Source organism: Tauraco erythrolophus, chromosome 16 (genome assembly GCF_009769465.1).
Source record: "Tauraco erythrolophus isolate bTauEry1 chromosome 16, bTauEry1.pri, whole genome shotgun sequence".
NCBI lineage: Eukaryota > Metazoa > Chordata > Aves > Musophagiformes > Musophagidae > Tauraco > Tauraco erythrolophus.
The window spans coordinates 2,272,601-2,297,401 of NC_141480.1; the positions used below are offsets into that span (position 1 = coordinate 2,272,601).

Genomic DNA, 24,801 nt, shown 5'->3' on the forward strand with positions numbered 1-24,801 from the left:
GCAACTTTATTTGGATATATAGATTTCTCTGTCACTACCATCACAGTGGTATTTGAGCACCTGCTGTTGCAGAGAGGTAGGAAAGAGTAAAGCATACGATGACATTTCTTTTTCCTTCTGTCACTCACAGCCCTAACACACATGCACACAGTTTGGATTTAGTTCAAGGCACCAGGCTCCTTTCAACTGTTGTCTTATCCCCAAACCAAAACTTGCTCAGCAGAAATTCCTCTTCCTGTGCACAGCACTAGGCATGTTCTATCCACTTACTGAGGAATTTATAGACCTTGTGACAAAGAGTTAAAGGTCTTTGCTGATAGAGGTGGAGAAAAGAGATTCCAGAAGCGGAACTGTAGAAGAAAACGACTTCATACCCTGTCGTACTATAAAGACATTTTGCTCTAAGTTATCTTCAGTACTACCTGAAAGGTCTCCAAGACTTTCAGCAAATGATGACCCCGAATGTAAGAACTGTGACTGCCAGGAAGTCTTCGGAGCTGGGCGGTATCTGCAGCGAGTTGGCAGAGGAAGAACAAAGAGTGTGACCGCAGTGGGGAGAGCAGCGTGGCAGCCCGGGGCGGCAGCTGCCCGCGGCATCCTTCCAGCAGATGTTCTGCTCTCCAGCAAAAGGGAGCGTTTTGGAGCACTCCAGCAGCACTTTGCCTAGGGAGCTGATTTCTTGCAACTATGTGTATTTGAAAAGAAAATCCACGAGTTTGAAACTTTCCCTTGTGCAGTTCTTAAATAATTGTTACCTTTTTATTTTTGGAAGCCTGGCTTGAATATCTTCGGAGTATTATATTGGAATGCAAGTTAATCCCACTGCTTTGATGCGTAATATCTTGAGATTTGTAGCATCTAAAATTTCATTGACATTTGGAGTCAGACACTGCAGAGGAGAGGGGCACTGCGGGTGCTTGATCTCATTGTCCAACAGGTTATTCTTAAGCTCAGTTTGTAGAAGAGCAAACACCGTAATTTGTCAGTGATCTGTGTTTTAGGAGGGATCTGCTGTTCGCAACGTTCTGAAAAGCGGTACCTGAAAGATCCTGACCTCCTTTACAGGCTCCTCGCAGGAGTCTTGGTTCATTAAACTCCACTGCAAAGACCCAACAGCCATTTTCCTGGTTTGCTATTTAAATTAGACAACTATTGCTTCAAGATACCACACTCCACAGTGGATCTGGGAAAAGCTGCTGTGCAGAGAAATGCAGCAATAATGAGAAGAAATTACTTAAGAATTTTTTAAACTTGGCCTGTTTCTTTTTTAATGCACAGATTTTTTTTTTCACCTGTAGAAATACATTTACTGGCTTTACAGTCTCAAGGAAGCTTAGTTATACTTGTAACTTTTTAGAAGGAACTTTCAACATCTGATGGAAAATGCAAGCTGAAGTGCGGTTTGCCTGCAAAAGCTTCTGTAACCCTGTGGATTTTATGTGGTTTTATCACATGACGCTTGCCTAGCCTAGGACATTGTTGTTTGTGTCAGAGATAAAATGCAATTCTAGTTCACGAGTTCCTACTGAAGTCATATGATGATCACTCACGTGTTCCAGCCATTGTGTACTGTGCTCAAGCCACAGATACTAACCGTTAGCAAATCTACGTATTGCATGAATTCAGCGTACTCGCCCCCATGTCGTAATGAGAGGATACTACTAGGAGAGGCTGTGTGTGTCAGTAAAGCACAGGACTCAGTGGCTGGTGAGTGCTTCCTTCCCCTCTGCCGCAGAAGTACGGATCTGTCTGCACGTTTTTCCTTCAGGCTTTCTGCGGCAGCCGCTCTCTAATGGCAGCAGCGGTGCACGCTGCGGCGTGGAGCTCGGAAATCCATCACGTTTTCTGCTGGTTTGCTGAATCTCACCCACAGTTAGGGCCCAATAAAAGTCACCTGTCGTAACTGTGGGTGAGATTTAGGGGGGAAAAAAGCCTAGGACAGAGGTGTGAGATTCCCAAGTCGTCCCTCATCGAAGTCCCTCCACGGCAGTAAGGGCAGTTGTCTTTTTGTACAATTGTTGCTGATAGTTGAGCAGAGTCATGAAGTTAACACCCTGTGCTTTGGGTGTTCCACACTTTTCCTTCTGCCTTTTCCTTTTTCATAGCTATTAAAGATTGAGACATACGGTTTTGAGTGAAGGAGGAACTTGTGATGTGGACCTGTGAGCCCAGAGGTGAAGCTGTGACATGTGACAGCAATTCTGTATTTCCATCGGTCCCTTGAACCTTGCTTCCAGTGGTCTTTGCTTCCACCTTCCTCTTAGTGGTTCGGTGATTGTATAGAAAATGTTAATTAAAGCCTTAGGACAGAGTTAGTATGTAATTTTGAGCAGTGTAGACTATTTCTGTCTCCTAGTGCTGCCCGCCAGCAAATGTAAATAATGTCAGCCTTATGTGAGTGCTTTGAAGTGTAACCAGGATATGAAAAATACGTTGAGATCTTCAGGTGAAGAGGGTTGCCTAATGCTAGCGTAAACAGCGCTCACTGGCACGGATGCTGATTGTGCCCGGGATGCTGAGATTCACAGGGGACATCACAGATGTTTAGAAATAGTGAACAAAGTAGTGGGGTGTCTCCTGTGCCCGTGATCAGTAACGCTGCGTGTGTAGAGTGGACACATGTCCTGCCCATCCTGTGTGTCAGTTCCAGCTCCATCTGAGCCCTCCCAATTCCCTTTTTTTGCTATCTCTTCTGTCTACATCTCTATCAGAAATCACCCATCACCCTGTGGACCATTTCTCCATCATTTAGTGAAGACGGGAGGAACATGTCCCCTCTGTGCTACTTAAAAAGACCAGGAGACTTACACACAGCTAGGGAGAGATCTATGAAAATAATGTATTGCCTCTCCACTTATCCTTGTAACATGAATCTCTCTTGAATTCCGCGTTGTTCTTGCTCAGTTATTTCCAATCAGTGTGTTTTCCCATACATCCAGAGCCGCTCCTTGTCGTGATCTGGCTGGCATTGTCAATCTGGAGGGCCGTCCCCATCGTCCTGCTGTGTCACCTCCACCCCAGTGGGCACAGGGAGCAGAATGAAGACAGCTGGAGGCTATTGTTGCCATTCTTCCTTTAAACGCTTTGGTACCGTCCTTTCTCCTAATCCTGGGTCTAAAAAAGTCATTTGTAAAGCTTCAGAGACAGATGGCTACTTAGGAGAATGGAGCTGGAGTGACCTGTTAGCTCCTGGCTAATTGGGAGTAGACCAGCTCAGCTTTCCCAGTACAGCCACGCTGCAAGAGACACTAACAAATATTGTTAACTGTTTTCCTGATGCATAAGCCTTTCAGCTGTTAATTATCTTACCTGAACAGGTAAGTACAGAGCTGCTAAACAGCGATTTTGGGACGTGGATCTTAGTGTGGCACATGTTGTCTGTATTTCAGAAACTCTGCAGTGATGCTCAGGTGAGAGTTTTTGGGAAATGTTGCCAACTGAAGCCTGGAGGAGACAGCTCTTCTTCCTTGGATAGTTCAATCAATTCATCCTCCTCGTTCTCTGACCCAAAAGAGCAATGCCCAAAATACCAGGTGAGTCACTCTTCCTTTTTTTTTTTTTTTGGCATAACCCATGTCAAATACAGTACCCAGGTATCGAATGTTTTAAAATGCTTGAAATTAGAGGCTGGCGGTGGAGAGCAGTTTTCAGTCAAAATCAGACTTTGGTTCTGACTCAGTAGTGTTTAATTCTGTAGCTTTGGGTTTGAACAAGTCTAAAACCAACCAGCTGATTCTCTCGGGGTGTGTCTTGAATGGCAGCGATTTCTCCAGGGCATTTGTTCTGCCTTATGACCTGGGTGATGACACTCGGTCGGTACGTGCGGACTTGGCACAAATATCTTACCTTGGTATAGATGAGGTGGTTTATTTTGCTTTATTGCTGAATGCCAGGGAAATAACAGAGAAATGGGCTGTCTGTCGGGTAGTCTGTGTAACAGCTTTATAACAAGGGATTCAGTGCACTTGAGTTACGTTTTACATAAGAGATTTTGGCCATGAGAGTAGCTGGAGTCATCTGACACGGATATATTTCTGTCATCTCTTCTTCCATGGATCACAAGTGTTTTATATTAAGCCACCCGAAAATAGAACTAAGCCCTTCCACTCTTTGTAATGAAGTAATTGTGTGTTTGAGGGAAGCTGCTATCTCCACAACCTGCTCTGGAGTACAGTACTACTGATGTCTTAATCTCCCGTAGATAGAAATGAAGCACCTTTCAGTGCTGACTTTCCCACTGTCACGTTGGCTCTTGCTATATTTGGCGAGCTGCATAGTCTTGTTTTCTCTTTCTCATCACACTCTTTTCCACAGCTTTACTAAGGTGGCTGAAGATCTGTTTTCCATTCCTCCCTTCCTGGAAGGGCGTTTAGCTGCGGTTGTGAAAGAAAGAGACGTTTTTGTCAGCAGCTTCCTTCCAGCACAAAACAACCTCCTTCGTGCACTGTGTGACCAAGAAAAACGATGCCCCCCACTATCCCAAAATTATCCATCCAATCAGGCAGGCTCTGTGCAAACAACGGACAGCATTACTAAAGGAGATGAATTTTAGTGTTTGGCATGACAGTGGGTTTTAAAGCTGTGGGAAGTTTTCCCTTTTGAGTCCCCATTTCCTCTTGCGTATCACTTAGTCAAAATCTTACTGGGTTGAACTGGAGTGATCTGTGGCTCTGTGACGGGCTCAGAACGCGTGTGAGAAACTTCCAGCTGAAGTTGGTCTTCCACAACCAACACAAAAGTTGGTGTTTGTTGTAAGCTGTCTGCCGTGTTCCCTGTGCTCCTTCCAGGCTTCCCCAGCAAGTGAGCAGAGAGCCATAAATACGAGAGTTCTTTACTGCACAATAAAATTTTCTGTCGTGTACGCAGAAGGGCCAGGGTAAGTGTGTGCAGACACCAGTCAGCCTGGCATTTCCCATCTTCTCACTGCTGTGTCTGGTAACCTCAGAAGTTACTGCATGTGCTTGCAGTATTTATAAGATTGTTCTTTTTTTTTTTTTTTTTTTCCTATAATATGGAAGCCCAAATAATACAACGCTGTAGGACTTTTAAAATAGTTCTTTGGTCCCTTCCAACCCTGACTGTTCTATGATTCTTAAATACACTTTGACTATATATGAGCAACTTTATTGCAAGGTGAAATACAGAGTTTTGTTGCAGGCTTCCATATTTTTAATTACGTCCTATCCAGATCCCTCACAAATGCAATTAGAATCCATGAAGATGAAGGTGAACATGTTTCTAAGCTTGCCCCCAGTTACTGGTACGTTGTGATAGTAGTGTTACCTCTGTACCTGCTCGTCAGTGTAGGCAGGACTGAAAGTCTGACTCGTCGATCGTGACATTTGACGTGTATTTCTGTACTGCGTTTCAAATTTGCATATCTACTTAGTTATTGATAGGACAGTACGTACAGTAAGTGGAATATTAAATGCTGTCAATATTCAGAAGTGGAATTTCCAAATCATGCAGATTTTACTACCTCTAACATGGTAATGTGCAATAACAAACACTTGTGGGTGTTTTTATGATCCGTTTTTATGTGAGCTCATAAACATGACCTATGGAATTGGTTTGTGTCCAGGCTGTCAGTGCTGGAGGTTGTGCCCTTTTTGCCAGATGCTCCTTGGCTATTTCTTGTTTGAGGTTTTAATATTTAACCCCTTTCCTCAGTTGATTGCACTCTACTTTGGTCTTGAGTGACCTTTATTTTGCAGCATTAAAGGCCCAAAGAGTTGAGCTGTAGCAGTGTTTCCATACTAAATGCATTAAATATGTGCATCTTCTGTTAGACATGGTAAAATTATTGTGATTAAGTGTCGATGAAATGCCAGGCTGAAACAGGCCGTGGGTGCACCTTACCATGCTCTTTGCCTTCGGCATTGATTGTCTCTGTCTTTCAGAGGAAAGGGAAACCCCTATAATTAAATTTGAAAGCGGCTGGTTTTCACTTGCTTTTTTTAATTTGGTTGCTTGACAAAGAAAATCAATGCTTTTAAGATAAAAGATTTTTCCTCGGCTTTAGAATTAGATTTTCACAACAGCAGAAAGTTGAAACCAAAACCAACCATCAAGGCCTCGTCATTTATTCAGCGTGAGTCCTTCAGCTGGAGATCTGCAACAGATTTAAAAATAACAATCATAACATTTGGCTGTAGTAATTTGCCGTGTTCTTACTTCAAGATTTCATGATGCTGGCAGACCTATAATTTCCTAGAGCCATTAACATCTATCCTTTTATTTCCTTGGAGCTGCTGGGTCATTCTGACTGATTTTAAAGTCTCGTTTTTCCAGTACTGCCTACAGTGCACGTAGGCAGTACAGTATCCCAGGAGGTAAAGATGGAAATTTCTCCGAGACCCAGCTCATTAGCTGCGGTTTTGATTTTTTTTATCAGCTTTTGCCCTGTCATATGAACGCTAACAAACCTTGCAGTTGTATCCTCATTTTTATAACTGGTTGCTACTTTCAGTCATTGCCTGTCTTTCTTGCACTGGTAGCAGATTTCAGAGGTTCAGAGTATGTCTGTTAAAGTACCATCATCTTAATTGAGAGTGCTCGAGAAGAGCTAAAAATTGGGAAGCGTTGTAAGTGTGTCGCCTTTTGGCTGATGAGCATTCCCTTGTTCCTGCCCTTGTTCTGCGGGCTAGCGTGAGCAGAAACGTCGAGTGGTCATTTTCATATCACTCCTTACTGCTGGTGGGAATCCATGGTGTGGACGCCCTGTCCTTGTTTGTCCTCTGAGCTCCCTGTCTGGTGCTGAGCAAAATGCTTAGATATATTCCAAGCCTGTGTTGGGATCTGGGTGAGGATCCTGGTTGTTCAGAGCTTGGATAAGGGATATGGAGGTATGGCACTTAGCATTTTCCAAACACAAGGTTATTTCCCTGACTGGTTTTAGGGACCTTTTGGTCCCTAAGGATTGAAGGATTACTCCAAGGAAGGGTTATTAGTTACCATGCACCTCGAAGGAAATGTATTGCTCTCTTGCACAGTACCCGAGTGCCTCACCCCTGAACCGCCTGAGCTCTGCGAGTGACTGATCACGAGATTTGAAATTATTCAGGGCAAGGCACAGACGGCGAGCCAGCACTAACGTTCTGCTAGCCTCGAGATGGAACAGCCCTGGATAAAGGGATAGTAATCTCAGTCATTGGAAGTATACAAATAGGGTGACTGTCAGCTGAGCAGTCTCCAGCTGATTGCCCTGAGTAACTTTTTAATTTCAGGGTTTTGTCTGCGGTGTTTGATCTAGCCTGTGATGCAGCATGGTGACGTTCCTCCTTTGTATTTAGCCAGTATGCCTTGCAGCAAGCTCTCACCAGCCCAGATGCAGGAATCGCACAGCTTAAGCCTGGCATCATGATGCTACAGCTCTTTGCTGGTACCATCACCGGAGCACCAGGGAAAGATGCATCCAATATAAAATACCATCCATGGATAAGTTGCAAATCAGACTTTGTCAAGAAAGCACTGGTCCAGCTTGGCCCCAGTGCACAGTCTGCATAAGATCTCCAGTGAACTTGTGATTCTTCTTGGCAAGCAGACGCAAGGTTTAGGCTTACTGGTTCTGAGCAAAGTATGCTGTCATACTCTTAAGACTTTTTAGTCCCCGACTCAGGGCAGTTTGGATCTGCTTCCCCTCACCCCCTGGAGATGGGTTGGGTTTGCTTGATGGTCTTAGTGCTTTAGCTCACAGCCAATGTGAAGAGCACTCTCTACACTAGCATTACCTTTATTGAACTGTCCAACTTAGTGTGTTCAACAGTGTTACAGCAAGATATTTCGCATGTTTATCTTTTAAATAAAGATTTTCCTTGATCGTGTGTTGCTTTAATTGAAACGTGCTTCTAAAATGCTTAAAAACAAATGTTGGTGGTTTTTTTTTTCAGGGTTCTCGGTGCTCCTCAGATGCTAACATGCTTGGAGAGATGATGTTTGGCTCTGTGGCCATGAGCTACAAGGGCTCCACATTAAAAATTCACCAGATCCGGTAAGATTATTTTATTAGTGCTGATCTTTTCAGGAGACTTACTCCTTAGTGCTAAAATGTAATGAATTGAATGCCACAAGTGCAGAATGAAAGGAATTTCTGGGTTTGCTTTCAGGTTATTCTGATGTCACTTTCGACTCAACAGGCTGCTATGTCATGTTTAAGTCTATAAAATCCGAAGGGTTGTGAAATGGAAAGCAAAGCCTGTCTTGGCCCTGTGTTTCTGACTGACATCTTCCTTTTTGTCCTCCAGCTCGCCTCCTCAGCTCATGCTCAGCAAGGTTTTCACAGCTCGCACTGGAAGCAGCATCTACGGAAGTCTGAATACGTGAGTCCGTTACAGATGGTATCTATTGCGCGCAAGCGGGTGAACGTAAGAACACAGAAGACTTTGGTTTTGACCCTCCAGGATTTTTCTCTAGCAAAATAACTTCTTGTTCCCTGTTCTGTGACGTCATGTCACTAGTGTCCTCACCTTTCCCGTGCGGTTATCTTCACCTCCGTTTGCTTTACGCGAATGAATGAACCATTCCTTTAGTGCTGATGTGGTGAAGCTGGATGTTGTAAGGTACAAAGTACCTGCAGTCACCAAAGGAGAAGGGATGAGGACAGAACACTGGAGCTGGGGAATTCAGTCCGAGATGAAGAAAAAGGTGTTACAAAAACATCTGACTGCAGAGGGTTCAGTGTTTAGTTTTCTGTGTGTTAATTGACCCAGCTGAGAAGGGTGGCTTAGGCTATAAAAGCTTTTTCTAGTGGAAGCCTACGTCCTTATCCTGTCCGTTCCATTTGGGCGTAATGAAGTAACACTGTATCCTACTGAAATGCAAATCACTGCTTTCATTATATGTTTTATGTTTGCTATAGGTTGCAGGACAGTCTTGAGTTCATTAATCAAGACAGCAATACGTTAAAGCCTGACCACAGTACAATTATGAATGGACTTCTTGGGAATATAGGTAATTACAAATGCATTTATTTCCTCATGTCTTTAACTGAGTAATCATAGATTCTAGAATATGAAAGTCTTCTAAATAGAATAAAATCTGTTTAAAAAAAGAAAGCTAAAGACATAACAAAATTAGTGTTGGTGGAGTTTGGAGGCGAATAAATTGGACAGTTCAAGGAATTAGCGGTGGTTCAATATATACAGCTGTATATAAAATATATAATAGAAATATTTGGTTATACTTCAGTTCAAATATAGAAAATGTTGGAAAATAAGTCTGTAGAACTTTCTAAGCAGCATATCTCAGATGAGGCAGGATTGATTCTGCCTGGCTCGGTTCCCCAGTTTTATTTTCGTTAATAATTTTCATTCTGTTCTGTACTCTGGCCACCTGAGCACGTGTGGCCGTGTGTTTCATACTAGTCCAAGTTAACCTTGCACTGTTGAGCTGGAGTTTTTGATTGGATTAAACAAAATATCTTTTTGTTCTCTGTTCTTTCTGCCTGACCATGGAAGCTAAGCAGTCTTGAAAAACCACCTGGCATCTTTGTTTCTCAGCCTTCGTGGAAGTACTGTGGGTGAAAGTTCCATGAACATTAGATTACAGAAAGAGGGGAAGGTCTTGGCTTTTGCCCATGGGAATGGTAGAGCTGTTAGTAAAGATGCTGTACTTCAGGGCTCATTTGTCCAATATAGCAGCTTGATGAGCTCTTCAGATCCTTCCTTTCCCTTGGTTTAGGCTGTTGACTTTCCAAGCAAATGTCTGTTCTAGTAAGAGGAATAAAGAGCTGCTTTTTACATTTGCTTTCCAGAATATTGCTCTTTGTAAAATACACTTTTCTAGGTTTGGAAGTAAGGAGTGGATTTGATGACTTCCTTCCTCTAACTGGGTTTCTAGCTTTGACATGGTCCTAATTCTTGTTGGGTGTGTTTACTTCTCTCCTTCACACTGACTTGGATAAGACTATACCTAAGCTTGGGCTTAAATGCTTTTCAGGCTCGAAAGCCATATACCTTGTTAAAATAATTCCCAATAGTCTGTTTATAAGGGTAGCCAATTAAAGCTGTAAGAACCTATTATCTATTAAATGCTTCCTGAATTTAATAAGTCAGGAAAGTTAAAAAGATCCATTTTCCTTAAAATTCAGTCTTCCTTTCAGAATTCAATTGTGATTTTTCACAGTGCAGGAGCAAATGAGGTACCTGATACAAAAGAGAGGAACTCACTTCATCTGCTTTTAGGGTTCTGTTGTGCTTTGTGCTTGGCAAAAGTTTGCTCTATCACCAGTGCAATCTAAACTGCAAGTTCAAATTCGGATAGTGCAACTATGAGGTGTGGACTCACTATGATGTAGGTGTAACCAGTGCTGCACGTTCATCCATGTCCGGCTCTGGAGGGAGGGTGACTCTTCCCCACGGACAGAAAGGATAACTGCCCCGAGAGCTGGCCTGCAGGCGTGGGCACCTCGGTGCAAGGACGTGCAGCAAGCAGCGATGGGATTGCCTTCTGGAAGAGGATGGTGAAACTTTCTGTGGAATTGAGCTGCACAAGTTTCCAGCCGGGTCTCCAGTGGTTGTTTACAGTTCCCATTTCGGCGCGGAGGGAACCACGGGCGAAGGAGGGGAAGGAGTTAATCTGTAACGGCAGCGTCTCCAGCAGCTGTGCTCAGCAGCCAAGGCTGCTCCTGACCCTCTGGCTCTCTCCAGCCTGCCATAGGACAAGGGCCTGTGTGTTTTGGTTGGGAACTATTTACAAGCTGCTTTTTTCAGATATGCTGGTTTAAAAAAAAATAAAAAAGCAGCACTGGTCATGTCCTTCCCTTTAATGAGTGAAGATGTAAGAGAATGGAAGGGAGCTTTGCTGAGGTGCAGCCCTTGTGTTTTGTAAAATCAGAAAACTTTGAGTGAGCAGTACCTTCAAATTTAGGAGCTGGACTGGCAATTAACCCTTTAAAAATACCCATGTGTTTTTCCTGGCTCTGTGTACAATAAATACACTCTTTCGCTGGTGCATCTACAATCCAGTGTTACTTTAAAAATGGACTACTGAGACTGCTAACATTTATTTTCTGTGTGATCATTTCACTAAACTGATGTACTGGCTGTCCTCAGAACAACTATGCAGCCTATGATTTTGTGTTGGTTCTGCTCAGACGAATTTCTGCCTGCCTTCTCCCCCCTCCCTCCCCATCATCTTCAGCAACAGTGTTCCTCAGCCACCCCACCAGTGTGGATGTTAAAACAAACATTGTACTCCACCATGAATCTCCTGTTTGTGATCAAGTTAGGCTTCGAGCCGGCATGAATTAGTCATTTTCAACTTCTTTTTATAAAAAAAAAAAATATGTCCTTGGAGAGAAACTCCATCCTTGTATGGGAGACAGTGTAAAGCTGGGTCTATTATTTTAATTCTGTAAATATTATATAGTCCAACTGTGAGCTGTATCCTTGAATCAGCGTTCTTGTTAAGCGTAAGAGCCGTTCTCCTGTGTACGTTGGTCTGCATTTATGTTGGCTTACATCTTCTCCCTGCCCTGGCCCCCTCCCCGCAGACTGTTCTGCTTTACTAACCTCATTCTTTCATGTGTATTTTACGTTTTGCCACGTAGGTCTTGCACAGCTTTGCAGCCCCAGGCGGGCGTTCTCAGAGCAAGGTCCGCTCCGCCTGATCCGGAGCGCCTCTTTCTTTGCAGGTTTGCAGTGTGCCGTGTGCTGTGTGCCTAGTCTAGCTGGGGTGACAAAATGCTGTGGATTCGTAGTTTAGCCCTGGAAATAAGATTTTTAGTTATTTTTTTTTTAAATGCAAAATGCTCAGTGATGTCTGCTCTCTTACCTTTCTGGACACATGCTTTAAATCCCCAGAGGACAGCAGGCATTTTAATAGTCCTCTTTGGGGTTGGTTGGTTGTTTTGTTTTGGAAACAGAGATATTTAATGGTGGATTTCATATTTCTGGAAATAATATTTCGCAATAGTGTCAAACTATTTTGATCTGGACTTGTTTCAACCAAACTGTAACAACTAAAGCTAACCTAGGTTCATGTAAAATAGAGATTTCTTGCTTTTAGTGGCTGGGTCTTATTTCCATGGCTGAGTAGCTTTTGTTTCACATACGTGTTTGTGAAATATATCACATTCAAAGACTATTGAGCCTGAGACACTTTGGATCTTGTGTATATGCAGACTGAATCTGGACAGCTTATGGCTTAGTTGAACAGCCAATGCACTGCTCGCAATTTAAAAGTATTTCTTTTCTTCACGACAGCATTGTAAAATCCTTTCAAAATTATATATATATAAAATACCTGAGAAAGCTGATATATGAATGAAGTCATGTTTGTATTGTTTTTTGGTGGGTCTGTACACTGAGTACTACCAATGTGACCAACATCCTTTTGGTATATTAAAATTTCATTGAACAATAATCAGTGTAAAGAAACAAAGTGTACTAGTTTTAGTTTGTACTAAAATAGGTGTATGGACTTCACAGGCTTTTCAGAGAAGTGTTTTGGTTTGTTCAGCTAAGCAGCCTCTCTTGGTGATGGCCTTGTGCAGTGCTGTTGATCTGAATTAATGAGCATGTTTTTGTTTCATTAATTACATGGAGATCTGCAGACAAGAAAGGAACTGTATATCCCCCTGCTAATTGGTATTCCTTGTTTTACAGTTCATAGCAACCCTATGGATATGCCTGGGAGGGAGCAGAATGAGGACAGAGACAGCGGTATAGCAAGATCTGGTAATGTCAGTTCCATGTGTTAACCCTGTAGACTCCAAAGTATTCAGTGACATTCGTCACTGAGATGTCTAGACATCATCAAACAGTTTTTCCTGTGCTGAAATGTGATTGTTCTGCTTTGTTATATATAAGCATTAATGCATACCTACACGTGTATGTACAAACGCTGTAGGTGTCAAGGGTGTTGCGTTAGGAACCTCACGGAGGTAATCTTAACAGCAGTGCAATTTATTAAAGCATTCTGCAAATAAGCAAGCCAAATTAATTACTGAAGGGGGTTTGCAGCATTTCTAAGCGATACTCGTCATCTCCTTTCCAAAGTGAGGAGGACGGTAACATTAAAAGGTGAATTCACCTCTGCCATACCCCTCTCCTCCCCCCAAATTCAGGATATTGGGCACTTCAGGTTGGGATTGGAAAGGCTGTTAAAGGCTGTGAGTCATGTTACTCCTTTCCACAAAGAATTTATTCTGTATTATTATTAATTTATTATTTATTATTATTGATTTATTATTTATTATGATGCTCAGGGTTGATAAGCAAGGTGCAGCCTGTGTGTTGCCTGTTATATAAAGCTGCAGGACTGTCCCACCCTGGTAGTGCTTGTATGTCTTGTTAACATTATTATAAACTGGTTATTTTTAGATAAGAAACATAGATAAGCAAAAGAGAAGGCACTTGAGCAGCAACACCAGTTCATCTTGAGGGGCTTCGTTCAGTTGCTGGTATTACTTTCCAAATGCTCTTTCTCCTGGAGAGATTTTTATTTATTCCTCTTGTTATTGCAGCATCTCTTAGCAGTCTGCTCATCACTCCGTTTCCATCTCCGGGCTCTTCGTTTAACAAAAGCTGTGCTAGCAGTTACCAGCGGCGTTGGCGTCGCAGCCAGACTACCAGCTTGGAGAATGGGGTCTTCCCTCGATGGTGAGCTGGGGATGAAAATGCTGGTTGCTGCCCGTAAATTTTCCACCGTTGTCAGCTTGGTTCTGCTCTTGCATACGTGCATCTGCTCTTGCTGTTGCTTTCTGTGGGGTATTTACAGAGGTGTAAGTCAGTAACGCCTGATCTTTTTTAGTATCTCTTTTCTTCATGGCATTTGTTGTTTGCAGTGTTCAGCAAAATGTAAACCTGTAGGTTGTACTTCTGAGGAGAAGAAGCCCTAAAATCCTACTCAAAACACAAATTCTTGGCAGACATGGGAGGGAACGAGAATAACATATTCTGATCCCGCAAACGCTTTGAATCTGGTTCCAGCTTCTGTGATTGCAGGATCAATTAATGGTTGCTTGTAAAAAATGGCAAAGTCAATGTTATCAAAGGTGACGATTTGACAACACGTGCAAACAAAAGGTGTTTATTGAAGTTAAATGTTCAAGAATTGAATTACACAGGAAACCAAGGTACAACTTTAAACAGTGGATTACGTTAACTTTCTCATTTTTTTCATGCTTCAAGGTCCATGGATGAAAGCTTTAACTTGTCAGATGACAGCTCTGGTCCGAGCCCAGGAATCGTTAGGAAGAAAAAGATAGCAATTGGAGTTATTTTTTCACTCTCAAGAGATGAAGATGAAAACAACAAATTTAATGAGTTCTTCTTCTCACACTTTCCTCTTTTTGAGAGTCACATGAACAAACTGAAGAGTGCAATAGAGCAGGTAAACACAGTCTCTTTTGATTCTTGCACTTGTATTGCTGTATGTTCCCCCCAGCCCTGTCAGATTTAATTCCTAACTCCTGTTACTAGTTTACAAAAGTGGGATCAACTTGCTGTTGGGTATTGGAATTGCACCAGAGAAGAGCTTTGCTCTGCAGCAAGTTTGATGATGTTTCTTATTGCTAGCAAAAGCACAGCGCAGGGGGAGGACAGAGCATGCTGTGTTACACTGCGGGGATTGCTGAAAGCTGGGACAGTCAGTAGGCTGAGGAAGCTCCCAGCAAACCCTGGATCAGCCAAGGAAGAAAGATGCTTTTAATGCCACCTCTCCCTCCTTGCATCAGCTGTATCTGAGTCTAGTGGATCGCAGGGTCAGAACCTCTCTCTAGGCTATTCCAAGCTGTAAATAAATATCGAGCTTTTTTTTTTCTCTTTTTTTTTTTTTAACCTGCTGATGCCGATGTGTAGGAAATTTTCAAAGATCAAAGTTTCAAATATGCAGTTAGATTTGCTTCAGATCTCCCTTCTAGGAAATACTTCGAGGTTACTTTACCACTGCAGTGAAAACTTTGACCCCTTTTATGCCTTGAATGATGAAAAGCACAGAAGAAGCTGCAACTGCATGTGCCTCACCTATCTTTCCTCAGATATGAAAACTGGCACTTGTACCATCGTTTTATCACTTTAAAAAAAAGTTATTTGCATGACTAGTTGCATGAGTGATAAAGTCAAACACATGACTTTGTTTTCCATTTTCTGTGTTTCTGTAGCTGTGTGTTACTTATCTGTTTAATGGTTGTTTTCAAGGCTATGAAAATGAGTCGTAGATCAGCTGATGCCAGTCAGCGGAGTTTGGCATATAACAGAATTGTCGATGCCCTTAATGAATTCAGGTGAGCAGTTTGTCTTCTAAGTTTTGTGTCTGTTTTAGAAGGATCTTCTTAGTGCAGGATAAGTTACTTGCAATGGCTCAAGTGTTCTGCAAAAGTAAGTACAATAAAGGTGTTGGCTAGCAAGCCATTGTAATCTGGTTTTAGATTTTGTCAAGTGTGGATATCCACCAGAGCCCAGTGTGAACAGGACATAGATGATCAAAGTCTTCTGTGCTTTAGGTAGTAATGAAGCTCCCAGCAACCTCTTGAATTACCTTCAGTGGCCCGTTGAGAGGAGGAAAAGAATTGCAAAGCCATGTTAGGGAAATCCTCCTCTAGTGTGTGTTTTCCTGATGTGTGAGCAAAGCGAGACCTTTCCCCTGCTCTGAAGTCTGCTTTAAAGGCGTTTCAGATAACCAGCTACTAAAAAGGAGGACTATCTTTTTCACACAATAAAATGCAGTACTGCAATCTCTTGCCATCAGTACCTGCAGAGCATCTCTGTTCAACAGTTAATAAATGAAGCAACGCAGATAAGCGCATCCCTGGCATTCAACTGTATTTTCTTTCCATCGTTTAAGTCATGGGGAGGGAATTAAGATGAAATCCATCTGTTTCAAGTGATTCATCTCTTCTCAGATGGGAGTGGCAGGTTGCTTCCTTTTACAACCAGTTTAGAGCTACTTTTTAAAGCTGTTGTAGAAGGCAGTGCTCTGATGTAAAAAGAAAGTTTTGACATCAGCATGCATTGTACCGAACAGTGAAGGATCGCGAGGGCTCGCTCATTTTTCTATGATTGCACTTAACTCCCTGAATGCCATGGATTAGGTGGCGTTGCAGGACGAAGGCACAGTATATTTTAAAGTTTTTAAATTTTTTTTAGAACCTCGCTTCTGGGCAGTTGGGAGGCAGGGCAGAGGATGTGTTGGGTAGGGACGGGAGGCAGGGAAGAGCCGAGCACGTGGCCCTGCGGCGAGAGGTGGATGGGATAAGCAGTGCCAAGAGAAGGAACAGAGGGAGCTCGTGACTGCTGGGAGCTGCCGATCCTGCCCAGGGGCCCGAGACGAGTTCGGCAACTCCGCGCAGCCGCGGTGGTTCCCCCGCTCCCCCAGCTCTGCCTCTCCTCCCTATTCTCACCCTGAGCTGTTTCTCTGCGTCGCCACCCCCTGATAACACCACCTCCCCTTCCCAAAACTTCCCCCAAAACATTCCTCTCAAGATACATTCAGTGGACTTTGCCCATTCTCCTTTGTCCTTCCAAGTTAAACAGTTCCAGAGCGGTGGGGAGGGGCACGGATCCCGAGTCACGCATAGGGAAAAAAAAACCTGGAAACATAAGGCAAATCCCCCGTGCCAGCTTTTTCCTGCTTGGAGGGGAGCTTGGCAGTGCTGAGCTGGGATGGGATGAGGAACCCTTGTCGGGCTGAGGAGGAAAATAATGTCCCACGGGACACGGGGGGATTTGGGCTCTCCTGAGCCGCTGCAAGACAGGATCATTCCCATGGCACGGCCGTTGCGTAACCAGCACTGGAAGCATGTGTGTGTCTACCAGTTTTATGCAGGGGTTTCCATGGTGATATAAATATTACTCTTTAATAGTGTAACGAGGTAAATTAAATCCAGTTTAATTTCATATAAATGAATTTCCTGGGGCAGCAGACTTTGGCAATTCTGCGGATTTTTTTTAATTATTTTTTCTTTTGGAGTGAGTGGATTCAGAGGCGCGTTCCAGCCGGTGCCCCCAGCCCGGGCCGGTCGTCGTGCCCCCGTGGTGTCTTGCTGCCATCGAGAAAAGCATTCTGTACCATCCAAGAGCTACTTGCTTTTCAAAGCAATGCAGTATGTGTCTAGTAAGAAAAAAAAAAAAAAAAAAAAGAAATAAAGACGTTATTTAAATACTTGAAGGCTGGATGCAAAGATGCTTTGGCACAGGTTCAGCAAACCCATTTAGGCCACTGTTATCTCTTTAGGCGTCTGCTTTCCCACTGGAGTCACGGGGAAGTCAGGAGCCTGAGTCCTTTGGTGAACCTGAGACTTGCCTTGATTCCTGCCCTCTTAGCAAATTCTGCTGGAGGGAAGAAGGCTGCTGACTTCAGTGGGTTGGTGTTTCTAAAATCCTGTGCTGGTTTAACTCATTGCAGTCCTTTTTTGTTGTTTTTTTAAGAAGAATTTTTAATTTAAAAAAAAAAAACAACAGACTTTTAGAGGTTCTCAACTGTAGCTGATGTGCACTCCTCTGATGATTGGAGTAACTTCAAATCACCAGGGTGTGGGGGACTGGCTACACACTGCTGTGCTGATCAGAGAAGGGAGGAGAGAGCGTGCCAGTCGTTACCGTAGCCTCCTGCCACCCAGAAGTCCTGCTCTGGTGCTGAGGTTGTGGGTCAGCCTGGTAGCTGGCAAGGAGGGTTAGTGTAAGGGAGCTGGCTGCAGGGTCAGCAGGTGTTTACAGGCATTTACCTGCTGGTGCTGGGGATTGAGGAGGAGAGAAGAAGACAGCAAAACAGACCCCTTCCTTTGCTCTTGTCTCATCCTGGGAAAAACAAAGCTGCCTTCTCCGAACGGCCCGGGCTGCTTCTGCAAATTGATGCTATTGATAAATTTGCCATCGGTTTGGTGCCCAGCTCCAGGCCTGCCCTTACCTCATTATTCGCTTTACAGCCATTTTTAATTTTCTGAAGCACTAATGGATTTAGCTATTAACACTTGACTTAGAGGCTTAAGGCTCTCTTCAGATGTCAGCTGTGCAGACACATGACTTATGAAATAAGCTACTGTACTTGCATAAACGTTTCGGCTCCTGCGGCCGGTGCAGCACATCGATAACACAGATCGTGCATCTGGCTGATACCTGTGGGGCAAATGCTCGGGCTGGCGAGGAAAACGCTGAGCACAAGGCCTAGGGAAACACCTCTCTCTGCTTCTTGGCAGCCAAATTTGAGCCTGGTTTATGCCAGTAATTTTTAAGCAGCTTATGCTGCTGTGAAGCGAGCGGTGCGTTTTGCTCGGCGGCGCAGGCGGCCCCGCTGCCAGCACGGGAGTCCCACGGGGCTCCCTGCTCCTGTGCTCTCTGCACCAATTATTGCCTTTGCTTCCTTTTTCCTTAAGGAAAAATCAGCTTTGGAAGGAAGGAGTGAAGATAGGGGACAAATGCTTGTGAATTAAGTTTTATAAGCCACTGATGTTTTTTTCTTTTTCAAAACAGTCTCTAAAGACACGCTAAGCTTTGCCATTATATCGCAGCTCTGAACCAGCAGAGCAGCTGTCGCAGCACGGTGCTGAGGGTCGGAGGTGCTTCCCTGGGGGAAGAAGGGGGCTGCAGAGGGATGCCCCCATCTAGGAGGAGCCATCCATCTTGTTCAGTTTGCACAGCACCAGGGGAAGACATCTGGGACTGGGACTCAGAGCGGGGAGGTTTGGGTGCGGGTGACGCGGGGAGCAGCACACCGCCTCGCTCGTGGCCGGCCGGAGAGCGGCTGCCGTGGTGCCTGCGGTGCCAGCTGTGCCCGCAGAGCAGGCAGACCCCCGGGGGTTCACAGGGGTGGTGTTGCTCAGCCCTCTGTGTTCGTTCAGCTGGGTTGGGCCTCGTTGGGTCTCGAGCTGCTGTGAGACACGAAGGTGTTTCCTGGGGGGCTCCCCCAGACCCTGGTGCCTGCTGTGCCCGCCCGTGGTGGGTGTCGAGGTGCCCAGGAGTTCAGCCTCCCAGAAGCATTTCCATATGTAAACCATTTGAAGTGTACTGGAACCCCCAAAAGGTTCTCTCATTAACTCAACTTCCCCTTGCACGCTGCTGCGTGATGCTGGAAGAGCAGAGGGGAGGGGGCTGATGCTGCAGGCAGCTGAGACGGCCAATTTGATTTTTTTTTTTTTTTTTAGTGGTTGTTATTTTTTAAACCCATTTAACTTCCCTGTAGTGTTTTGGGTTGTTGTTGTTGTTGGGTTGGTTTTTTTTTTTCCGCTTTGTTTTGGTTTTGTTCTTTACTAAATGGCAGGAGAGCGTTTCCCTGGGTGCCTGCAGAGCTGGGAAGCAGTTCATCCGTGCCCTTGGTTGCTGTGCCATTGCTGCCCGCGCTGGCATGGAGGGTTCCCTGCGCCGCAGTCACATGCCTGCTGGCCGCCGGCCAGGGCAATCTGATCGCTCTCTGAGGAAACACTATCAGTTGCAGATGCAGCCAGGGTTACCAGAATAGTAAATAACGAATCACAAGACTCGGTCTATCTTTTCAACAAAAACAAATATTTTAATATGTTGGTTTTAGTAGAGAAGTAATTTCTTTTTTTTTTTTTTTTTCAAAACAGCCAAGCTGCAAGAGGCTTGGCTTGGGTTAGTTTGCATATGAAGGAGAAATAAGCTGTGTTTTACATAAAGTTGTGTGATTTATCTTCAGCCTCTAAGGTCAGCTGTGTCTGGGAGGTGTAAGTTTCGATACTTGCTTTGAGCTTTGAATCTCACCGAGCTTTGAACTGGACTTGGGATTTCTCCCTTTCTTTGGGCCTCTTGCATCCACTCCAGTGAATGGGCTGTGAACAGAAAGATTTCCCTTAATCCCACCTCTGGTCCCAACTCACTGCTGCCAAGGCACGAGATCCCAGTGCCCCGAGAGCGCTGCACTGCTGGAGACCCTCCGGATCCCCCCGGCTGTGTGCCCCACTGGCAGGACCGTCGTGCCCCGGTCTGTAATCAGTCCGTGCTGCCCTCCCAAGAGGGGAGCAGCAGCAGAGGGGAGCGTGGACCAGCTCCGAGGCAAACAGTGAGCCCCAGAGTGCCGTGGGTCAGCTGAGCACAAAGGTAACTGGACTTTCCCCCTCTGCAGCCCATTGACTGTTTCCTGGTTTTCCCATCGTGCCTGTGGCACATCTGAAAACCTCACCTTTGAGGAGGACAGGGTTGATTTTGACTCTTGTGAACACACAGGATAGATCTTGTATTTAAGGAAAACGGGTAGAAGAAATAAGGTAGAAAATGCCATTGTCCCCCTCACCCCCTTTCTTCTTGAGCAGTCCCAGTGACTCCGGCACGGTCACCTTGGCTGCCCTGTGGGGAGCTGCTCTGGGGGTCTTGTCACCTTACAGCTGCTTTCTTCTCTGCTGGGTAACCAGGGAATAACTCCTTCCTCCCCTGAGCGCCCCCCGTACCGGTGCCGTTGTGTGCTGGGCTCTCGCTTCCTGGGAGTTTCACTTTAAACACTAAACCACGGAAGATTTGGCAGCTGCTGCTCGAGTGCGTTTGCCTGCCTGCTGTGCACGGCCATTGCTCTACTTTTGGAAAAGTCTGTAAATTTTTCGACCAACATATCTAGAGAAGATCTTTCTAAATCAGGGGTGGTGCTAAGGATAGTGGGATAATGTAAATCTTTGTCCTGCAAAACAAAAAGATCTCTTCTAGAAAAAGTAGTGCATTAGGTGGGGAGAAACCTGAACTGATCAGTCATTTCCTTTGTTGTTTTGGGTATTTTTCAGGCTTGTATGAAAATACAGGTTCCCATAGTGTCATAACGTAGGCACTGTACTTAGAACTATAGTTCTGTTTAGATTGTAGAGGAGTTTAACAGTAATCTGAGGGGTTTTAATCTGGTATTTTACTGCAAAGCCAAGTTTTAATCATACATTTACTGTTCTCTGTAAAGTCAGAAAGGATGTGGGTAGGTGCGTAATCCTTGAAACTGTGGGGTAGCTTGGACTCTCATAAGCTTTATTAAAAGCTAAAGAAGTAACCTGGTCCCCTTCTCTACAGATCCACACTTTGGTGGGTTTGGCCTGGAGATGCACCAGTTTTTTAAAGCAAGGAGGAAGTTACAGTATTTTTATAAGTCAGATGCACATAAACTTGCCCTAGTCATAAATCAAGCAGAACTATGGAGGATTTGCATGTTTAGAATGAAATGGAGAGAAAGCAGGGAGATAACGACGAGAAAAAATAACTTGTTTCTTCTCCATTCGGAACAGGGCAGCTCTTGACTTTTGCCAGTGAATGCTGCTGTGCTTGGGATCAGTTCAGGTGCATGCAGAAGAACCTTAACTCTTCGAGGTGGAAGGGTGAATTCCTAACTATTTAATAAACAATGTGGTTTGGATAATGGTGGATGAGAGAAATTTTGTTTCTGATAGAAATGACAGCTGGAACTAAGTGTTGCAGTACGCTCTTTGAATAGGGATCTCTGCCTTTGGTAATTTTGTTTACTCTTCTGGATTCTTTTTGTTTTCTAGAACAACTATTTGCAATCTCTACATGATGCCACGGATTGGGGAGCCCGTCTGGCTTACCATGATGTCGGGAACACCAGAAAAGAACCAGCTTTGCCATCGCTTCATGAAGGAATTCACTTTCTTGATGGAAAACGCTTCTAAAAACCAGTATGGTGGATTTTAGTTTTTAAATGTGTTTATGCCTTTGTATTTCAAACCAATTTTTAAATCTGCTTTAAAAATCCAGGTAATCAAAGAATCAAAAGACCATCCATAAGCACCTTCTTTTTAAAACAAAAAAGAAATAAGAAAGTGTCTTATTAAGTGCCTGCTTCCCCACAATCCTTAAATCTTGGTGGAGGCTAAACATTTGAAACGTGTCCATAGGAAGCGCGTGATGGGTGTGTATGTCTGGAAGGGGGTGAACACACCTTACGAAACGCATTTATCTACCTTCCCAAATCAGTTATCATATGATGAGCAGGGTTAGACTCTCAGGAAGAGCCATGTCTGCAATACTGTCTGACCACAAATTGCTGTTAAAGCTGACTGCTGTAAAACGCCGCTGAAGAAGTGGTGTGCTTCATTAGGACTCGCCTTTCTGCCCTCGAGGCAAAGCCGTGAGCAGTTGTTAAAAATTGAGAAAGCCAAAGTTCTTGATAAACTGGGGAGAATCTGATAAGTTTACTCTTTTGTCAACACTTCATCCTCTTTCCCCCGGGCATGAATAGGGGAAGCTTTTAAAGCGTTTGGCTCCATCAGAGTCCTAAAACGAGCACAAACATGTGAAGTTTGAGTGGGAATAGCACTGGAAGACCAGCTGTTAGCTCCGGGGAAACTGCTCTCTGTGGGGTGGGGAAGGGGCTGCTGTTCACTGTCTTCCAGCTTTGCCACCAACTTTGTCATCTTTTCTCTTTCTGAGATGGGAGCGGGACAAATCAGCTCAGCACGGTCCACCTTCTCCAGCCTCAGTGCAATGGGAGAAAGTTTAGGGAGTTGTTAGGGGTTCTAATGTATTTTCCTAAAATAATTTCATGTTGCAACAGAAACTTTTTCCTGGGGTTAGCTCCTGCAGTCCCTGCCATTCTGAGCCCTCTACGTCGTGGTGACCTTTAAATGGTCATTAGTTTGGTTTTTTTTTCTTGCTTTATTTTAACTATAGTAAGATTTACATTGATGGAAGCAAAAGTAAAATCAAGCCCTATGTCCTGTACAATCCAGTTTTAAATCTCTTTTCCTCCTTTCGCTGTCCCTAGCGAGGAAACAGGGGTGAATTTAAACTGTAGGGTTCCTGATGCTTGTAAACTATTCCAACAGTGTTGTTTTGGGGCTCGGTGGTGTTTGACTGTGTTCCTCCCCAGGCACTGGAGCCGCTGCGGCGGCCGCCAGCACCATCTGTCGGCACGCGGGCGGCTCTTGGAGCACTCCTGCACGCTCCTGCCAGGAACGGGGACTGGGAAGGAAGGCCTTTCCTCCACCGAGCAGGAACCAGGCGCTATCGTTACAATAAATCAGATAGTTAACATTTTTCAGAGAGGTTTTTCGCCTTACTTGCTTCGCTAGTGAAAACTGGTTTGCTGGGGTAAGGACGCAGTCTTTCTGGCTGAGCTATTGCTTTTATTGGTGGTGTTACAGAACTTTGAGGGGTTTTATTTTTGAAGAGGAGCTGCCATATGTGCTTAAATTGCGTAGCAGTTAGATGCAAGACTACAGCACCTAGCTCTTTTACAGGTTTGGTAGCAGTTAGACTTCCTTCTCATCAATAATCAGAGATCTTAAGGGTTTGGGGTCTCCTTCTTGGAGTACAGAGGCCACACAATGCCACTGTTTTTTTAAAGTGAGGAAAGTAAGTTGGTTTTGAGATGTTTTACAACTTAAAGCTTGCAAAATAGGAAGTCTCATAATTATTGCTAAACAGGGGAACTGAGATGCCACAAGTTTAAAATATTTCATTTTACTTTAAATGTGTGTTCCAAAAAAGAGCTTTGAAGGGGTGGGAGGGAGGGTAGAGCCCTCTCTTCTCTCCCCAAAGAACTAAGACTGAAGGGATGATCTCTGCTGACTTTTAGGCTGTTTCTGCAATCCTCGATCCATGTAGACTGTAGAACTGCTGCCAGTTTAACATCCAGAGTCTGTATCTGGAAAAAAAAAATGATGTCAAACATTTTGTTTTCAGGTTTTTACCAGCTTTACTGACTGCAGTCCTGACTAACCACTTGGCCTGGGTCCCCACCGTCATGCCGAATGGCCAGCCGCCTATAAGAATCTTCCTGGAAAAGCATTCTTCCCAGAGCGTGGACATGCTGGCCAAAACTCATCCATACAACCCACTGTGGGCACAGCTCGGTACGTGGCAAACGTCTCTGAACCATCCAACAGCTTTATGTCTATGGGTATGCGCACGGTGGTTTTTATGGATGCTCGTTACTTCCTTCCCCCAAGTTAATTTTTTCGGTTTTAATTCAAAACGAGACAAAAACTTCCTCTGGTCCTCCCTCCATAAGAAAAATCAACTTTTATTTTTTTGGGATGCTGCTATCAGAAAGCCTGGTTCTGGAAAGAGCAAATCAAGGAAGTCCATCTTTTGATGAGAAATGAATGTACTCTCAATACAGCGGGCAAAGGAGTGACGCAGTACAGGAAATCATGACTAGGCACCCCCTGGGTAGGGTCTCAAAGCCTGGTCCATTGAGTAGCCAGTCAGACTGTCTTCTAATTGCAGGGTAGTAAAGAGGAGATGAGCTTCCTACTCTCTGATCGGTTTGTCCTGCTCTGCACACAAACTCTCGTGGAATTTGGTTAGGGAAGGGAAAGGAAAGTTTTGTGAGGTTGCCTTATTCTGGTACAGGCAGGAATGGCCAGGGACTTGGCAAGAAGACTTGATTTCAGAGCTCACAGGACTCCAGGCATCTGCTGTGGTTAGGTTGGCCTTTGAGGTCTCTTGAATCCCTTGTCCCCTCTTCCCTGCATTTGTGCAGGGCCCTCATACGTCCAGAACAGCACATTCGTAGACACTTCCCCAGGTGACTCTGGAGTGCAGTCCAAACAAGCCATCCAACCCATAGCAGAGCTCCAGGAGAGGGAGGAGAAGGAGGTTGGCTTCAGCTGTGCGCCCGCCACTGTCACTTTTTGCCCTCGTTCTTGGCATGGGTTTGTTTCTCCCTACAGCTTTCTCTTGGTGGGTAAAAGTTCAGCTTATTTTCCAGACTATCCAGGGTAATTCAGAGCAGATGCCTCCTCTCACCCGTGGCTATATAAGGAATTTCGGAGACTAGCCTCCAAAGCTAGGCACTGAAGTTAGGTGGTGCGAATGCTCCCTAATATGTGAGATCAGATGTCTCCCTGACCAGCGTGTCACCTTACATACGATACCAACAGCATCTTTGGGATTCTCTGTATTGAAAACAAAC

At 44.4% G+C, this 24,801-nt stretch overlaps 1 protein-coding gene across 2 annotated transcripts in view; it reads left to right on the forward strand.

Moving 5' to 3' along the window:
* Window positions 1–24,801, forward strand: part of FNIP1 (folliculin interacting protein 1) — a 67,787-nt gene that overhangs the window by 36,203 nt on the left and 6,783 nt on the right. The window contains exons 3-13 of one of the 2 annotated variants that reach the window (XM_086621543.1): window positions 3,390–3,533; window positions 7,890–7,990; window positions 8,244–8,318; window positions 8,858–8,949; window positions 11,549–11,632; window positions 12,606–12,677; window positions 13,466–13,601; window positions 14,133–14,334; window positions 15,141–15,226; window positions 21,413–21,559; window positions 23,568–23,737. In XM_086621543.1, coding sequence (XP_086477669.1) covers window positions 3,390–3,533; window positions 7,890–7,990; window positions 8,244–8,318; window positions 8,858–8,949; window positions 11,549–11,632; window positions 12,606–12,677; window positions 13,466–13,601; window positions 14,133–14,334; window positions 15,141–15,226; window positions 21,413–21,559; window positions 23,568–23,737 — 1,309 coding nt within the window. The remainder of the gene's footprint in view (window positions 1–3,389; window positions 3,534–7,889; window positions 7,991–8,243; window positions 8,319–8,857; window positions 8,950–11,548; window positions 11,633–12,605; window positions 12,678–13,465; window positions 13,602–14,132; window positions 14,335–15,140; window positions 15,227–21,412; window positions 21,560–23,567; window positions 23,738–24,801) is intronic. The other variant, XM_086621544.1, reaches the window with a different exon arrangement.